The 16048-nt window shown below is 33.0% G+C and overlaps 3 protein-coding genes across 5 annotated transcripts in view; 2 read left to right on the top strand and 1 right to left on the bottom strand.

Moving 5' to 3' along the window:
• Positions 1–602, bottom strand: part of LOC125868841 (F-box/kelch-repeat protein At3g23880-like) — a 2868-nt gene extending 2266 nt beyond the window's left edge. Inside the window, exon 1 of the mRNA XM_049549418.1 lies at positions 512–602. Coding sequence (XP_049405375.1) covers positions 512–602 — 91 coding nt within the window. The remainder of the gene's footprint in view (positions 1–511) is intronic.
• A 6513-nt stretch (positions 603–7115) lies between these two features.
• LOC125869437 (putative late blight resistance protein homolog R1B-23) lies at positions 7116–11834 on the top strand. Of its 2 annotated transcripts, none has more exons than XM_049550021.1 (3): positions 7116–9810; positions 9903–11033; positions 11685–11834. In XM_049550021.1, the coding sequence occupies exons 1-2, from the start codon at positions 7166–7168 to the stop codon at positions 10984–10986; spliced, it is 3729 nt and encodes a 1242-aa protein (XP_049405978.1). In that variant the 5' UTR covers positions 7116–7165; the 3' UTR covers positions 10987–11033; positions 11685–11834. The 2 variants fall into 2 exon arrangements, with proteins under 2 accessions (XP_049405978.1, XP_049405977.1); XM_049550020.1 differs by having other exon boundaries at positions 11639–11834.
• A 639-nt stretch (positions 11835–12473) lies between these two features.
• On the top strand, positions 12474–14554 carry LOC125867750 (HVA22-like protein c). 2 transcript variants are annotated; one of them, XM_049548320.1, is made up of 5 exons: positions 12474–12614; positions 12847–12873; positions 12985–13107; positions 13201–13441; positions 14374–14554. In XM_049548320.1, exons 1-5 carry the CDS (start codon positions 12556–12558, stop codon positions 14437–14439), a joined length of 516 nt encoding a protein of 171 aa, XP_049404277.1. In that variant the 5' UTR covers positions 12474–12555; the 3' UTR covers positions 14440–14554. The 2 variants fall into 2 exon arrangements, with proteins under 2 accessions (XP_049404277.1, XP_049404276.1); XM_049548319.1 differs by having other exon boundaries at positions 14371–14554.
• Positions 14555–16048: the final 1494 nt, after the last annotated feature.

Here is a 16048-nt window from a genome sequence, read left to right as displayed (position 1 = left end):
ACTTTGTCGCCACTAAAAGTCAAGTTCTTTTGTAGTGAATCTTAGTTGGCAATGCTTAGGTGGAGGGATTAGTCCCATGTGGCTTGCCACGTCACTAAAAAATTGGGGTGTTAACTCTTGAGGGTATTTGTGGTCTCCTGGGATAACTGCGGGGGTATTTTTGATCCCAAAATGTAATGGAGGATATAAGTGGTCTATTTCGCATAGTTCAAGGGCAATTTTGATCCTTTTCCGATAATTTTATGAGAAAAGTGATTACAAGGGACAAAAAAGTTTCAAAACTAAGAAAAAGTGACAAAAGTCTTAATTACTGGATAAAGGGGTGATATTTCAAAGATTAGTGTTAATAATATTAATTTTAAAACGCTCAAGTTTTATTATTTACACAAACACACTATTTTCCCATACCCCCCCCCCCCGCTCCCTCCCCCTCCCCCTTTGTTGTCATATTCATTCATATCCCTTCTACCATCGGTATAACCATCATCATTTCATCCACTACTATCGTCACCTCCTTCTACATCACCACCACGTTTTTGTCCTCCTCCCTCCTCTACCACCACCCCTTCCTCCTCCCCTTTCATCATCGCCACAACAACCATCACTTTTTCTTCTACTATCAATCATCACCACCAGTTTTCTTCTCTACCAGACTACCATAATCATTATATCCTTCATCAACTCCTCCTTTATCGCATTTTCTGTTAAAAAAATAAACAATTATCGAAGTTGTTATAGCAACTATTGATGTTGTTGTAGCTGTTGTTGATGTTGTTGTAGCAACTACGATAACTGTTACAACTATTGTAGCAACTATCATAATTGATGTAGTGTTGCCATAATTGTTGTAACAATTATCGTAATTGTTGCAACAATTATCATAGTTACTTGATTTTTTGCAGAATTTTTTTCAATGACTTCAATATTCTTTTTTTGAAAATTCTCAAAATCAAAGCAAAACGGTCTGAAAATATAAAAGGAATAAAAATGTAATTAAAAAGTGAACAATAGCAATGGCGACAACGGTGACACAATGGCGATGATAAAGAAGAAGAAGAAGAAGAAGATGGAGGAAGGGAGAAATAAAGAAGATAAAGGGAGGGAGAGAGACAAATCTGGAAAAAGAAAAGTAAAGTAAGACTGAAAGATTATAAGAAAGCGGGAATTTCAAAATTTGAAGTTTGAAATAAGAAGGAAGACTTTTTAAAATTTTAATATGTACCCCAAAGATTTTAATCGCTCTAAACAGGTCCATATTACATTTAATTATATTTGATCAAATTAAATCTTTTTTTAATTGAGAACTTTTTTGTCATTTGTTACTCAATTTTCTCTAGTTTTATCTTCTGGTATATTATCTGGTCATTTATAACTCTGTCATTTTAAACTTATCACTCATACTCTCTCTTCAATTGGATGAAAAAATTTAAATCAAATGAAATTAATCAATTTCGATGAAAATTATCTGATTCTAACTTCTAACCCGAACCCGACTCATCATACTAAATAAACTCGTATCAAATTAAATCTCCAAAACTTATCTCTCCTATTTTCTTAAAAAAACAATCTTCAACTATCTATAATAGAACACATGGATATATCATATACCAATAAAGTATCATAAAGAAAACTTCATCCCTTCCAGAAAAACACACAATCGTCTACAATACCACTCTGGTATGTATCATATATTGACATGATTTCATAAAAGCATATACATTTCTTTAAAAAAGATATTACTTAATCCTCAATGATACTCATATGATATATATATATATATATATATCACATATTGACATGATTTCATAAAAGCATATACATTTCTTAAAAAAAGATATTAATTAATCCTCGATGATACTCATATGATATATATCATGTACTGATAAGGTATCATAGAATATTAATTCATTCATTAAAAGGACACTTATCAGTCCTCTATGATACCATGGTATATTCATATACTGACAAGGAATCATAGATGACCGATTCATTCCTTTAAAAAATGGAAAAGAGTTAAAATTGTCCTTAAATTATATGAAATGAAAAAAAAATGTCCTCTATTTATAGTTTGGTCCAAAAATGCTCTTGTTGTCAATACTTTGGTCCAAAAAACTCTTGCAGTTAATAGCTTGATCCAAAAATGCACTTATTGTTAAAAAAAAAATTCACCGCACTTATTGTTATTAAAATGGGTTAAAAATTCTTTTTTTCGGTAAGTATATAGTTTTTTTTTCTTTTTAAGCACATCTTGTTTATGATAAAAAATATTACTTTTAAAGAACCTTATTCTTGTTTTCTTTTTTTAACATCACTTTAGCTAATAAAATGTAGGAAATAATTTTTTTCTTCTTAATATTATTTTATCAATTAAAATAAAATAATTTAATGTAACCTTTGATTTACATGTCGTATATATAAGATCATAGTAAACTCATCATAATGCTCTTTTAGATAACGATAAAAAAACAATTGATGTCATAGTTGCATCAGGGGCGGAGCTATGACATGGTGAGGGTGGTCAGATGAACAACCTTCGTCGGAAATTTTTTACGAGTATATTTACTAAATATCGAGTGTTTTGGATAAATACTAACTGTTGAACAACCTTGACACAATAAAGGTTGACAGCCCAGCGGTTAAGGCTGTGCAAAGATGCCTCAGCATTCTGGGTTCAAACCCAAGTGTTAGTGTTTTCTTTAATTTTTTTCATTATTCAGTTTGTTCTCTTAGAAAAGGCAAAATTCAGCCTGGGTTCGATCCCAAGCTTGAACATTTTGTTTATTTAATATTTGAAGCCAATCTTATAATTTGACTAGCAAGGTTTATCTTTTTACTTGTCCTAAAATATGAACACCCTTGACGAAAATCATGGCTCCACCACTGAGTTGCATAGATTTAGTTATTAGACTGTGATACTTAGCAGAACTTGGGGTTTCATGTCCAAGCTTGCTGGTTTGATGTTTCGAAATGTTCATTCTGGTAAATAAAATATTTACTTACCAAAAATATGATAAAAAAAAGGTTCATCTATGCCATCAATTAAATGTTTGGCTCATTCATGTCATTTCCATTTGAGAAAAGGTTTATTTATGTCATTATTTGTTAATTGAAATGGTATATAGCATAGATGAACATTTTCACAAAGTTTGATGGCGTATTTGAGCCTTTTCCTTTTAAAAAAAAAAGATTTAATTAATGACGTGGCCGAATCATAAAAATAATTTTACAAAATCTGAATTTTTTTCAATTAACAAATAATGGCATGGATGAGTCTTTTCTCAAACGAAAATAGCATAGATGAGCCAAACTTTTAAGGATGGTATAGATAAGCCTTTTGTCAAAGTTTGATGGCATATTTGAGTCGTTTCCCTATAATAAAAAAAGAAATATATTTAATTTTAATTATTTTTTTAAAACTAAAGTAGGATAAACATTTGCTAATATATATATATATTTGAAAAAGGATATATTTAACCATTAAGTAACATTTTTTGGACCAAACTATTAATTGTAGGAATTTTTATTCAATTTCACTATGTGTGAAGGCATTTTGACCCTTTTCCGTAAAAGATCACTTTTCATTCTTTTATAATACTCTCGCATGATATTGTCACCTTAGCAAAAAAAAAATCCAGAATAAGTATCACTTAGAAATTCAAGACAAAAAATAGTATGTTTTTTCAATTATAATGTTCCTTTACTCTATCTTTTTAATAGTGTTTAATTTTCAAAAACATTTATTAAATGCAGATAGTCTAGTAAACTACACATTATATATATATATATATATATATATATAATGAGTCCACAAATCGGACTCATTTAGGACTTCATTTTAATAGAAATAGTGTCCTCAAATGCTCATTTTATCTCAATATCTGATGAAAACTCTTAAGTTTCAAGTATTTGAAGTTTTAGCAGAAGCATGGACACTTAAGCACAAAAAGGAACAAAAAGACTGAAAAGAACGAAATAGCTGAAGCCTGAACATCGTCAATCACACTTGGTGAATCACCAAAGGGACGCACTTCGCCCTTTGTTCCAGTATGGAAAGCCCTGAAGGAAGTGGATCAAAAGGCGATGATAGGAGCAGTCAGCGTGTCGCCGATCAGTTCCGCGAAGCAGAAGTATACCGCCCAATGATCCATAACGCACAGATGATGAAAGCAAAGCACAAACGGCGTTGAACTAGAAGAAGGGCGAATCGCCGAGTCATGCGGCGATCTCGACTAACCTTGCCGAACGATCCGCCACAACACTATTTTTTGAAACTATAAATACTCGTTGAGAGTCGTAATTAGACATCAGATTTTCACTTTAGAACATATTTTAATATTTTAGCTTTTATTTTCTCTTGAGTTCCAAGTTTGGAGAGGGTTTTGAAGAACTCAAAGATTCAAAGAGTTTCATCTCCAAGAATTTGGGTTTGGGTCGTTTGGATTCTTGACTCTTAGCTTGTATCAAGACTTAAATCTTTAATACCCATTTGAATGCAAACTCATTTTGGTATAAATTTCTATCTCTTGTTCATGTCTAGCTAAAAACCCCATTCTTGGGGTATGATTTAGCAAATATGTGTTGATATTATTGTTGGGTCTTGCTTGCTGATAGGTTAGATGTATTTTAATGGTGATTTCACCTAGTGGTTGTGGTATAATTCAATGGGTTTGTAGTTGCAAATACAAAACCACCCATGTGTTTTCGGCTTGCTCGAGAGAGAGGTCGCGAAACCAAGACCGCTAGACTGATGGCCTAAGGAGTGCGTCGACATGAGGTTCAGCCCGAGAGGGTGAGCCCTAGTCACATATCCTAACACTCAACTTGAGAGAGTGAGTAGGGTAAGGCATAGGCTGGCCTTCATGCGGCAATTGGGTGTACGAGAGGAACCCATTTAAAATGGGGTAAGTTGCCCGAGAGGGAACTTATTTCCATCTAAAGCTTAGCCTAGTCACTATTATCTTGCAAATTTCCTATCGAAAACATGTACCCAACGATTTACATCAATATGTATTGCGGTCACACCCAAGAACTTCTCCCCATACTTGATCTCCCCTTTATTTTTGTTGTTTTTATTATACTTGTGACAAAACCCCATTTGATATTTGACACATTTGTGTCACTTTTTAGATTTCTAATGTTTTTATTTGTAAATGTCTTTAGCTATGACTAATTAGAAAATAATTTTATTTTTCAATTAATTCTCAAAACCACTCCCTTGGGATACGACCCCAACCCAACTCTTGGTTGGGTTACTATATTATCGATGATCGACACTTGTACCGTAGGTTAGTGTCGTTGGTCACGATAAGCATCAATATATATATTTCTTAATGAACATGATTTTTGCTAAGATAACACTTATTTTGAAATGAATTTTATTACTAAGAAAACATAATCTAGAAAACCCTTATGGAAAAATTATGTAATTACACGACTTAAGATAATATAATCTCTAAAAAATCTCTACCATTTGAATTAATTACAAAAAAAAAAAAAAATCCTTCTCTCTCTTAACATTTGTAGACATCACTTCACATTTATCATATACATTATAATTTTGTTTGTACACAATATATCTAGTACAAATATTATTGTTGATACATAACATCAATTATTTCAAATCAAAATCAGTATAAATCTGATTTTATAGTTATGTATCTGATATTTAACTTATGTATCGTTTGTTATGTATCAAGCAAAGGAGCAATATATCTGTGAGTTCTGAAAAAATCGAAATTATTATAATTTGGGAAACTTTCGAAATAGAATATAATTACAGCTCAAATTATTAGAATTTTTGTACTTCATACTATATTTATTTCAATTTATCATCCCAATCCTTATACTCCACATAATTTCATCCAAACACACTTCATCATCTAGTCATTTGATTCAATGCATCAAAAGAGTCTTTTTGTAAGTTTCTTGGAAGCATCTTTATATATGGTACCCTTTAATTTCCACAACTCATTTGTATTCTAGTTTTAACTCCATTAAAATCTAGAATCTAATTAAATTCCACAAAAGGGTGGCTATGTATCTATGGATCATTTTGGTGTTTTAATCATTAGTGGTCGGTTTTATTGTGGACTTTGTAATGTGAATTTCTTGGTCTAGTTAAAGTAAAAAGTCAAAACGTTATTTTATTCATTAAAAATAATAATGAAAAAATAAAGAGAAAAAAAGGAACTTTCATTAGTGCATGGGCGGTCATAGAGGATAAGTCAAATGAGTTTATTCGAACTCAAATAATTTTAATTAATTATAAATTAGTAAATAAAATGTGATGCTAAAACTCAAGTTCGAATTCCTAAAATTTAAATTACGTGTAATTGAATAACTTCGATTGTTACCAAAAGTTGAGACAAGGATCTTGTTTTAGTTTTGTTTGGATTGTTATTACTTATTCATGTATTGTATCATAAATATTGATACTTTTAAGTAAATTGTTTTGATTATTCTATACCTTTTTTTAATATTTTGTTGTATCATATTGTTGAAATTAATTGTTATGAAATGAAAAAAAATGGTGTGATGATCGATTTGGTCTAATCACGTTATTATTTTCTTCTTCTTCCTTTTTCTATCTCCACGAGGTAGTGGTAAGGTCTGCGTACACTTTACCCTCCCCAGACCCCACTTTGTGGGATTTCACTGGGTATGTTGTTGTTGTTATTCCTTTTTCTCATTTTTTTTTAAATTTTATTTAACAATTTTACTGTCTTCTATCCTTTTTTTTATATATAAAAATATATCTCACGGAATCAATATAATTTAAAGTTCGAATATTATATTTGTCAAAACAATACAATACAATAGATACAAATTAGGGTAAATTCATCCGTATGTAATATCTTGCAAACCACATAACATATATTAGGCTAGCCTCATGCGACAACCGACAGGTTCGACTCAGAAAATTGAGGGAGTTGACCCCGAATTATTTGTGTGGATGATCACCCTCCAAACCAACTGAATCACGAAGGACCAATTATAATCTTTTCATTTATGTTTCAGTCAATAATTTTGACTTACTAGTACTTTTATTTAATTTTAAATATCTTTTTAAAGTTTGACTCAAAGGGAGTATAGGTAAACAAGTAACAATCATTCAAACAAGCTGTTAGCTGCTCTCCTTCTTCCCCTTCCCGCAAATTCAAGAAACATGTTTTCCGGCGAATATTTGTCTTCAAAAAAACATCACCCGCTCGATTTTTTGCAGCGAATTGAAGACGAATGGGGTAGTTACATGCCGGAGACTATAAAGGAACGAATTTATTTACTCAAAACAGAGTTCAAATTCATGGATATTTTTCTCAGTATTCAGAGCTTCACTGATGAACCAAACATGCTAAATGTCACTCAGAAAGTTCATGCTCTGTTTCAAGATTCCGCATTTGATGTATCAAAAATATATCAAAATCTCAATCGCCTTACTTCCCTGCTGCAAAACAAAATTCTGGTGACTAAGATGGAAATCAGAGCTAATTACTCCTTCTTCTCCGGAATTTCATTGAAATTGCCTTCGCTCGAAAAGAGCGGGGTTGATAATTCCAAGTTTGTAATGAAATTCATCAATGGTGTTGTACAGAATCTTCACGAGTTAGCAGAGATTGATGATCTCTGTTCTCGCAAAATACAGGAGGTTCTAAAAGAGCTGAAGTTGTTGAAGAGTCTTGTAGGCTTTTTATCAAACAGGTGGTGTGCTGAGCCTCAGAGCATACGTACTTTCTTCGGTCATGTTCTAGTTGTGGCTGGGTTTGCAGCAATGGTTGTCTGGTTGTACATGCCCAGCTATGACAATAACAGAGATCAGGATTTGGTTCCTGGTGAGATGAATTTCTTGCTTTCTTATCTCGTGCGGATGAGGATTAAGCCTGTTAATCCATGCATCCGCAAAATGTATGTTGATGTACTACAAGCTTTGAAATGGACAATGCAATCAGATTTGTCTATGAATATCCAAAATGTGTATGTAGCTGAGATTGACTCTGGCTTTGTGGAGACTCTCATACACGACTTGGAGGAGATACGGAGAATTAGTACTCTTAGTCGGATAGAGTTTTTGAATCATCAAATGGCGACCCTTGTGGAGATGCTCAAATTCTTGAGAGCCAGTCTGATCCATTTGCCAACACTGGATCTTGAATTTCATCTTAAAGATATTGATACTGTCATCATTGATGTGGGACTTCTCATTTACTCGTTATACAATAGTGAGGAGCAGGAGGAAGTGAACCAAAGACTATTTATTGATTTGCCCAAAAGCATTCGGCATATCAAGGAAGTGATCTTCCTTGTGAGTCGAAAGGCATTTCAATCTAATTTGCCTAGGGTTCATGGACTAGGCTGTGTTGATTTCCTTCTGAACAACTTGAAGGAGTTCCAAGACCGTTATTCAGATTCACATTATTCTTTCGTTAAGAGCCAACTTCAAGTTATTCAGAAGGAACTCGAGGGCTTACAACCTTTTCTCAAGGATGTGGCGGAAGAGTGCTACAATAAGCATGAAAGGCTCCAACATTGTGCTGCACTATTAAATGGCAAAGCTTATGAGGTGGAGTATATAGTTGATGCTTTTATTAGAAAAGGAGTTCCTGAATGGTGTCTTGTTCGTTGGCTATTCGACATCATAAAGGAAGTTATACTTATCAAGGAAGAGGTCACAAAGATTCAGGAAAAGGAACTTCTTAAGTTTGCCTTTGTATTACATGATACCTTGGATACCACCCCTGCTCATATATCATCAGAATCGACTAACACTCCAAGGATGACCGGTGAAGAAGTTGTCGGTTTTGAAGATGTTATGGAAAAACTAAGAGAACAACTAATAAGAGGAACCAAACAGCTAGATGTTATCTCAGTTGTTGGAATGCCTGGATTAGGCAAGACAACTGTGGCCAACAAACTTTATTCTGACGAGTTAGTTGTCTCTCGATTTGCTATCCGTGCAAAATGTTGTGTATCCCAAGCATATTCGCGTAGGAGTGTGTTACTTTCCATTCTGCGTGATGCCATTGGTGAGTCTCCTACTCTTACTAAATTGTCTACGGATGTATTAGCAGATCAGCTTCGCAAAACTTTATTGTGGAAAAGATATCTTATCCTTGTTGATGACATATGGGAAGCTAGTGTTTGGGATGATTTAAGATGTTGTTTCCATGATTCCAATAATGGAAGTAGAATTATCCTAACAACACAACATGCTGATGTTGCTGAAAATGCTAAATCTGTTAGTGATCCACTTCATCTTCGTATTCTTACTGATGATGAAAGTTGGAAGTTACTAAAACAGAAAGTGTTTGGTGAAGAAAGCTGCTCCGTGCTCCTTTCAAATGTTGGGCAAGAAATAGCAAACAAGTGTAGGGGGCTGCCTCTTTCAATTGTTTTGGTGGCTGGTATGCTAACAAAGATGGAGAAGAGTGAACAATGCTGGAAACAAGTGGCTATGAATTTATGTACTAACGTTCTCAGCAACTCGAAGGCCATCATAGAGCAAAGTTATCAGAACTTACCTTATCATCTAAAGCCTTGCTTTCTTTATTTTGGAGTATTTTTGGAGGACAAAGAAATCAACATTTCAATCTTGACATGGTTATGGATTTCAGAAGGATTTATAAAAAGTCGTGATGACAAGAGTCTGGAGGATATAGCAGAAGGCTACTTGGAGAATCTTATTGGAAGAAATCTAGTTATGGTTGCTAAATGGGGTTCTGGCGGTAAGATCAAAACATGCCGTATTCATGACCTGTTGCTTTATTTCTGTAAGGAAAGAGCCAAGGAGAAGAATCTTCTACTGTGGATGAAACGGTAATACACTATTCAGTGTTAAATTATTTGATCAATTCATCAAGCAATCTGTATTTGAAAGTTAATAGTTTTTAGAATTTCTATCTTTACAGGGACCAAAATGTCAATACGTCTTCCTCTATTTACTCTCACAAGCAGCTTGTTCAACGTCACATGTCCATTAATTCTCAAGTGGTTGATCTTGTGGAATGGAGCTCACTTGTTGGCACTGTACGTTGCAGGGAAGATAGAAACAAGGGTTCCTTTTCAATTGTCCAATTCTCTCACATTTACTTCAGATTTCTAAAAGTGTTGAATTTGGAGTTCATTGTAATTGATTCTTTCCCAACTGAGCTAGTTTACCTGAGGTATTTTGCTGCACGAACTTCTCAGAAGTCAATCACATCGTCCATAGTCAATCTTCGAAACCTTGAAACTTTGATAGTCAAACCGATGGGAGGAAAATTGATATTGCCACTTACACTTTTGAAGATGGTTAAATTGAGACATCTGCAGATATATAGCAAAGCTCATTTTTCCACTTTAAATGCTGCAGAAGAATTGCTTGAGAACTCAAAATTCGACAATTTGATAACTCTTTCCTCTCCAACTTTTTGTTGTGTGAGGGATGCAGAATTGATGTTGAGAACACCTAACCTTCGAAAACTGAGATGTTCATTTGTTGGTTGGGGTTATCCTTCTCATGTTATGAGCTCCCTAACACGGCTTGAGACACTCAGTATTAAAATGGATTCTTGCGGAAGTTCTCTATCCAACTTTCCACCAAATCTCAAAAAATTGACTTTGTCGAACTTTACCATGTATTGGCTGCAATCAAGCATTGCAATGCTTCCAAACCTTCAGGTACTCAAGCTGGTAGCAGTATTTTTCTCAAAGGCCGAATGGGAAGTGACGAGTGACAAGTTCCATCAACTCAAAGTCTTGAAAGTAGTTGATTGTCCTTGTTTTAAAAAATGGAATGTCTCTGACGATGCTTTTCCTCGCCTTGAACACTTGGTACTGAGAAGATGTCGATATCTCGAGGCAATCCCTTCTCGCTTTGGAGACATCACATCTCTAATATCCATTGAGGTGAAGTCATGCAAAGAATCGCTTGTCGAGTCAGCCATGGTCATCAGGGAATCACAAGTTGAAGAGATGCAGAATTATGATTTCAAGGTCTTCATCAACAAGTAGAAATATCATGTCTCATTCCTCAAACACTATCTCGAGTTTGGTATCAGGTATGATTTTAATCTAATGAAAACTGAAGTTCGACATAATTTATTGTATACTTGCCTATAGTGTATTCGTTTTGACACCTTGTCTAAAGATTAAATCTTAATCATTTTGTGGGACTCATTTGCCACTCTTTTTTTTGGACCTTTTGACTAATGTTTACTCATTTACTCTCGAGTCTCAACCATGAGATGTAACTGAAAAAAGATGCTTTCAGCATTCAGCTGTACTATGTGTGCGTCTGTAAGGCTCTTGCTAATTAGAAGTTAAAAACAGTGGAGATGCATTTTCGACTCTTGTGAATGGTTGCCTTCATCAGGTCCCCCACTATGTGATGAATAAACATGGAATTACTATTGTTAGGACTTAGTAGCATGCCGTGATTCATGTATGTAGTTTGAGTAGTTGAAGAATTTAAGTTGATCATTTAAGTGGTAATGAATTCGTGTGAGGAACCAGTGAGCTTTCTTTGTTTTGCCTGGTTCTTGCACTTGAACTATTCCTGTTGGCTACAAAAGGTTGACTGCACTTGCTTGTTCAAGATAGTTGTTGTATTGCACATTGCACTATTGCTTAACTTAGCTTAAAACATGTTATTTTTGCTTTACAGTGAATCACCATTCCAGAAATAGAAGAGACATCCCTCTTTCCCAAAGAACGTGGTAAAAGACATGATGGATGGTTAAAATGCTGAAGCTTCTTACCAACCACAGCAGAGCATGGAAGAAATTCATGAAGATCATAATGAGGCTAGGACTCCGGAGAAGTGTCAGAACATCGAGAGTTCAAATCCCTGCAGAGACAAATGCTAGGTGATTTTTTTCTCATCTGCCTATGCCTTAGTGGGTCGATTTACCTGTTAATTGTGCTAGTGAGAGTTAGAAAGTACCTGGTGTAATTGTCGAGCTAGCGCAAGCAGGCCCGAAACTACCCTTATCATATAAAAGGGCCCTACAAGAGCCACAGACCCCTATGACATTATTAACATAGGTGATTGTGGCTAAATTTTTGAAAATATTCTCTAGTAAAAGAAGTTTTTTAAAAATGAGAAAAATGACTTCTCTAGTTGAAGTAGAGAAAACAACTTCTACAAGTGGCGTTCCGCATTGATTGTGTTCTCTTCGCCGTCTAACATACCTCATCTTCACCCCACGAGTGACATTTCACATTAGTTTTCGGACTGCGTGTTAATATTTGACTTTTGAGTGAATCCTCAGTCCTCACACACAGAGGAAATGAAGTTCCAATTATTATTTTTTCGGTGCCTCGATTTTCGTGAAGCATAAGATGCTTCTTGAAAAGAAAAATTTACTCAAAAACTGTTTTCAATCACTTTCTTTTTCGTACTTTCCATAATTCACTCTTTTTTCCACTTACCTTTTTGACTCCTTTCTGTACTAAAAATGTCCATGCATTTACACTATCAATTCAGGTTCTTTTTTTCTCACTTCATCTTCTAATTAATAGCCACTCCTCCCTAGTACTACTGTTTCTTACTAGTTGAGTGTTCATTTATAAAAAAAAAAAATGGGTTCAGACAACAATGTTCTTGCTGTAATTGCCAAAAATATTGATGTTCTTGCTTTGTAAGCATTCTCAATCTTCATCTATATATATTTGTACTAATAATAATACAATGTTAGAGTAGGTAAAAGTCGCACATGGTCTGCTTATATGGAGTTGGGCAATCCTTCGGCTTTTGGGGTTAAGTTAGGCTCAGATGTCATTTCTTTACATAATCAGACATTTTTTTGTTCTTGCTACGTAATTTATTTAGTCATTTCACATGCTAAAGATTCGACTTTTTTGTTCCTCCAGGCCTCTAGTTTCTCTTGTTTATCCTCTGTAAGTTACTTGATCTCTATATTAAAGTTATGAGTGTAATTTTTTTTATATTTTTTTCTTTTAGGTAACTGATTGTAGTACTTTTTTTTACTGATCGTTATAATTTTTTAGTTATGCATCTATTAAGGCAATAGAAACAAAGTCTCGAGCAGATGATCGACAATGGCTAACGTATTGGGTTCTTTATTCTTTGATTACTCTCTTTGAACTTAGCTTTTCTAAGCTCATTGAATGGTAAGATTCAAATTTTCAAGTTTTACATCAAATCGGTAAATAAATTATAGAAAAATCGACTAGTGATGTATGTTATTTGTTTTATACTTTCAGGTTTCCAATATGGTCTTGTGCAAAACTAGGTGCAATATGTTGGCTAGTTTTACCTTACTTCAATGGAGCATGTTATGTTTATGAGAATTTTATAAGACCATTTTATAGAAATCCACAAGTTAAAATATGGTATGTTCCTTTGAAGAAGGATATTTTCAGTAAGCCAGATGATGTTCTAACTGCTGCTGAAAAATATATTGAAGAACATGGACCACAAGCATTTGAAAGGCTTTTAGCCAAGGTAAATCTATATTGGTATTTTTTATACCGTCAAATCTCTTTATAATGGTGTTGTTTGTTAGGATATTTTTTGAAACATATATATCATGTTAGAGATAACATGAAAATTGACTTTAAAGAAACTCGATTGTTAATTTATTACAGTGAAATGTTATTATAGACAGGGTTGAATGTATTACTTTACCCCTAGTAAGGGGTTGCTCACATTACCAAATTTGAAACACCGTTTTCGTAGAGGTCGATTCAAGATTTTAAATGATCATCAGAAGTGTAACATTGTACTTAGCTTATGTTACTATCCCTTGTTATGGATCTAGTTATGGGATGTTGCAATACAAAATCAGAGTTAATGTTGAGTGAATTAGGAGTCTGGAAAGAGGTTTTCTTTTTTTCTACCTATGGTGTTGGTTCGTTAAGAGAGAACCTGTGATTTCTTGAGTTAAAGTACTCAAAAATTGAAATTACTTTTCTGCTTCTATTTCCTGAGACAAAGTAGTTTAAAACTGCACTATTACAAAAAAATAACTGGAATGAAAAACTACACTATTACAGAAAAATAATTACTACTAAAAAAAATAACTATTGTTATAACTATTGGATGGCCAAGGAGTGATAGCAACTTATAGGACAATTGATTCTGATTTAGTATATGTATGCATAAAAAATCGTTATATATATATAGTTCGAGTTGAAGGAAGTGATTGTGTTCATGATTGTTGTAAAAACTACATTCGACTAGTAGTTATTATCTCAGAAAGTCACATTTCTTTTTTATTTCAAATTTCCTCAACAGAGAAATTGACTTTCTGAGATAGTAATTACTAGTTGCGTGAACATCAGAGTAAAGAACAGAGAAGGGACTTTTGTGTTGGATACTTATTTTTACATGCATTTTTAACTTTGAGTTTAATGGTAATGATTTTGATTTAGCAGGCTGATAGAGATGCAAGAACCAGGAGGAACAACTACATGACCTTTGATGATGATTATCGATATTAATTAATTTCGCTTTGTACTATTAAATTACTTCTTAATTAGTTATGTGTGTTAATTACTTTGATGAACTATGTTTGGATAATCCTTTCAGTTTTCACTCTTAATTAAGAATATTTAATTTGCTATTCAAATTTAATTTTTTTAATAAGGAACAATGACACTCTTCAGAAAACGACGGTTTTGTTTTAATTAAAAAATGGACTTTTTGGTCCAATAACAATATAAAGCACTTAACAAAAAGAAAAAAAAATCATGGTAACCTTATTGAAAAATATATTTATATTAATACAACAATAATCCACCAGTAAGTCCGGAAAGGATGATGTGTATGCAATCGTATCTTACCTTCTGTGATTTACAGAGATTGTTTTGATAGACTCTCGACTCAAATAAGCATATCAATAATCGAGTATATAAAAAAAATACAATTTTTGAAAAAGTCATGCTGAAAATAATTAAGAAGAGAACAAATATCAACAATAAATAATAGGAAAAAAGGACAAATATACCCCTAAACTATCTTAAATGGTATGCAGATACCCTCCGTCATACTACTTTTTGGGACACTAGTGCCTCTGTCATCCAAAAACTAGAGCATATATGCCCTTCACTCTAACAAAAGACTAAACAGGGACACGTGACACAATCTTATCCGTCAATCTAATATTTAATAAATATCGGTCGGTGGATAAGATTATGACACGTGTATGTCCGTTAGTATAAAGGGTATATATGCTCAACTTTTTGGACGGCAGGGGCACCAATGTCCCAAAAGTATGATTGAGGGTGTCTGCATATCATTTACGATAGTTCAAGGGGATATTTGTCTTTTTTCCCTAAATAATATGATAATTGAAATAAAAGAAAAAAAAGAACAGGTTACACTAAATCAAACTAAACAACCTTGATCACCTACTCATTTTCTATCATAATGCTCAAAATATGAATTTATGAATGCGATTTTTTTTTTAAAAATCCCATATTCCTTGTTTAAAAGAGTAACATTTGAAAAAAAAAGATTCATAGGATAGCAGTTTTTTTTTTCTAGAAAAAAGCAAAAAGCACTTTTATTTTCTTTTTCTTTTTGACGAAGAATCAACGATGATCTGATTAAAGGAAAAGATATTTAATTTAAAAAGTCATGTTTAGAATTCTCCTTTTTGACTAATTGAGAATCTCAAACATAAATACATATACTTATTCCATTTTAATTTGTTTATCTTATTTTAACTTAATATAAAAAATATATAAATCATATTATCTTAAATTAAATATATCCAAAAAAAAATAAAAAAAATAAATAATATATATATATATTTATTTTTTATTTTTATTTTTATTTTTTTAAAAAAAGAAAGATAAATTAATTAAAACGAACAATATATTTTTTGGCCTTATTAGTCAAAAAGACAAAACCAAACATCTCAATCATCCATCGGAGATTCCCAGGTTAGGTACAACTTTGTCGGGTTACTGACATGGATTAAATTAATTAATTTTAATTAATTAAATAAATAACAATTAAAAAACAGAGATCATTGGTACAGATAACACCTAATAGAACATTAAGGGACGCACGTAGAAATTCTGATTCCTTAATTTTGTTTGGAAT

This window comes from Solanum stenotomum, chromosome 6 (genome assembly GCF_019186545.1).
Source record: "Solanum stenotomum isolate F172 chromosome 6, ASM1918654v1, whole genome shotgun sequence".
Classification (NCBI taxonomy): Eukaryota; Viridiplantae; Streptophyta; class Magnoliopsida; order Solanales; family Solanaceae; genus Solanum; species Solanum stenotomum.
This window is presented reverse-complemented; position numbering and strand designations above follow the sequence as displayed.

Coding starts and splice junctions, on each gene's coding strand:
- LOC125869437 (XM_049550021.1), top strand. CDS start 7,166: ATGTTTTCCGGCGAATATTTGTCTTCAAAAAAACATCACCCGCTCGAT. Junction 9,811..9,902: donor CTTCTACTGTGGATGAAACG/GTAATACACTAT, acceptor CTATCTTTACAG/GGACCAAAATGTCAATACGT.
- LOC125867750 (XM_049548319.1), top strand. CDS start 12,556: ATGGGTTCAGACAACAATGTTCTTGCTGTAATTGCCAAAAATATTGAT. Junction 13,108..13,200: donor TTTTCTAAGCTCATTGAATG/GTAAGATTCAAA, acceptor TTATACTTTCAG/GTTTCCAATATGGTCTTGTG. Junction 13,442..14,370: donor TTGAAAGGCTTTTAGCCAAG/GTAAATCTATAT, acceptor ATTTTGATTTAG/CAGGCTGATAGAGATGCAAG.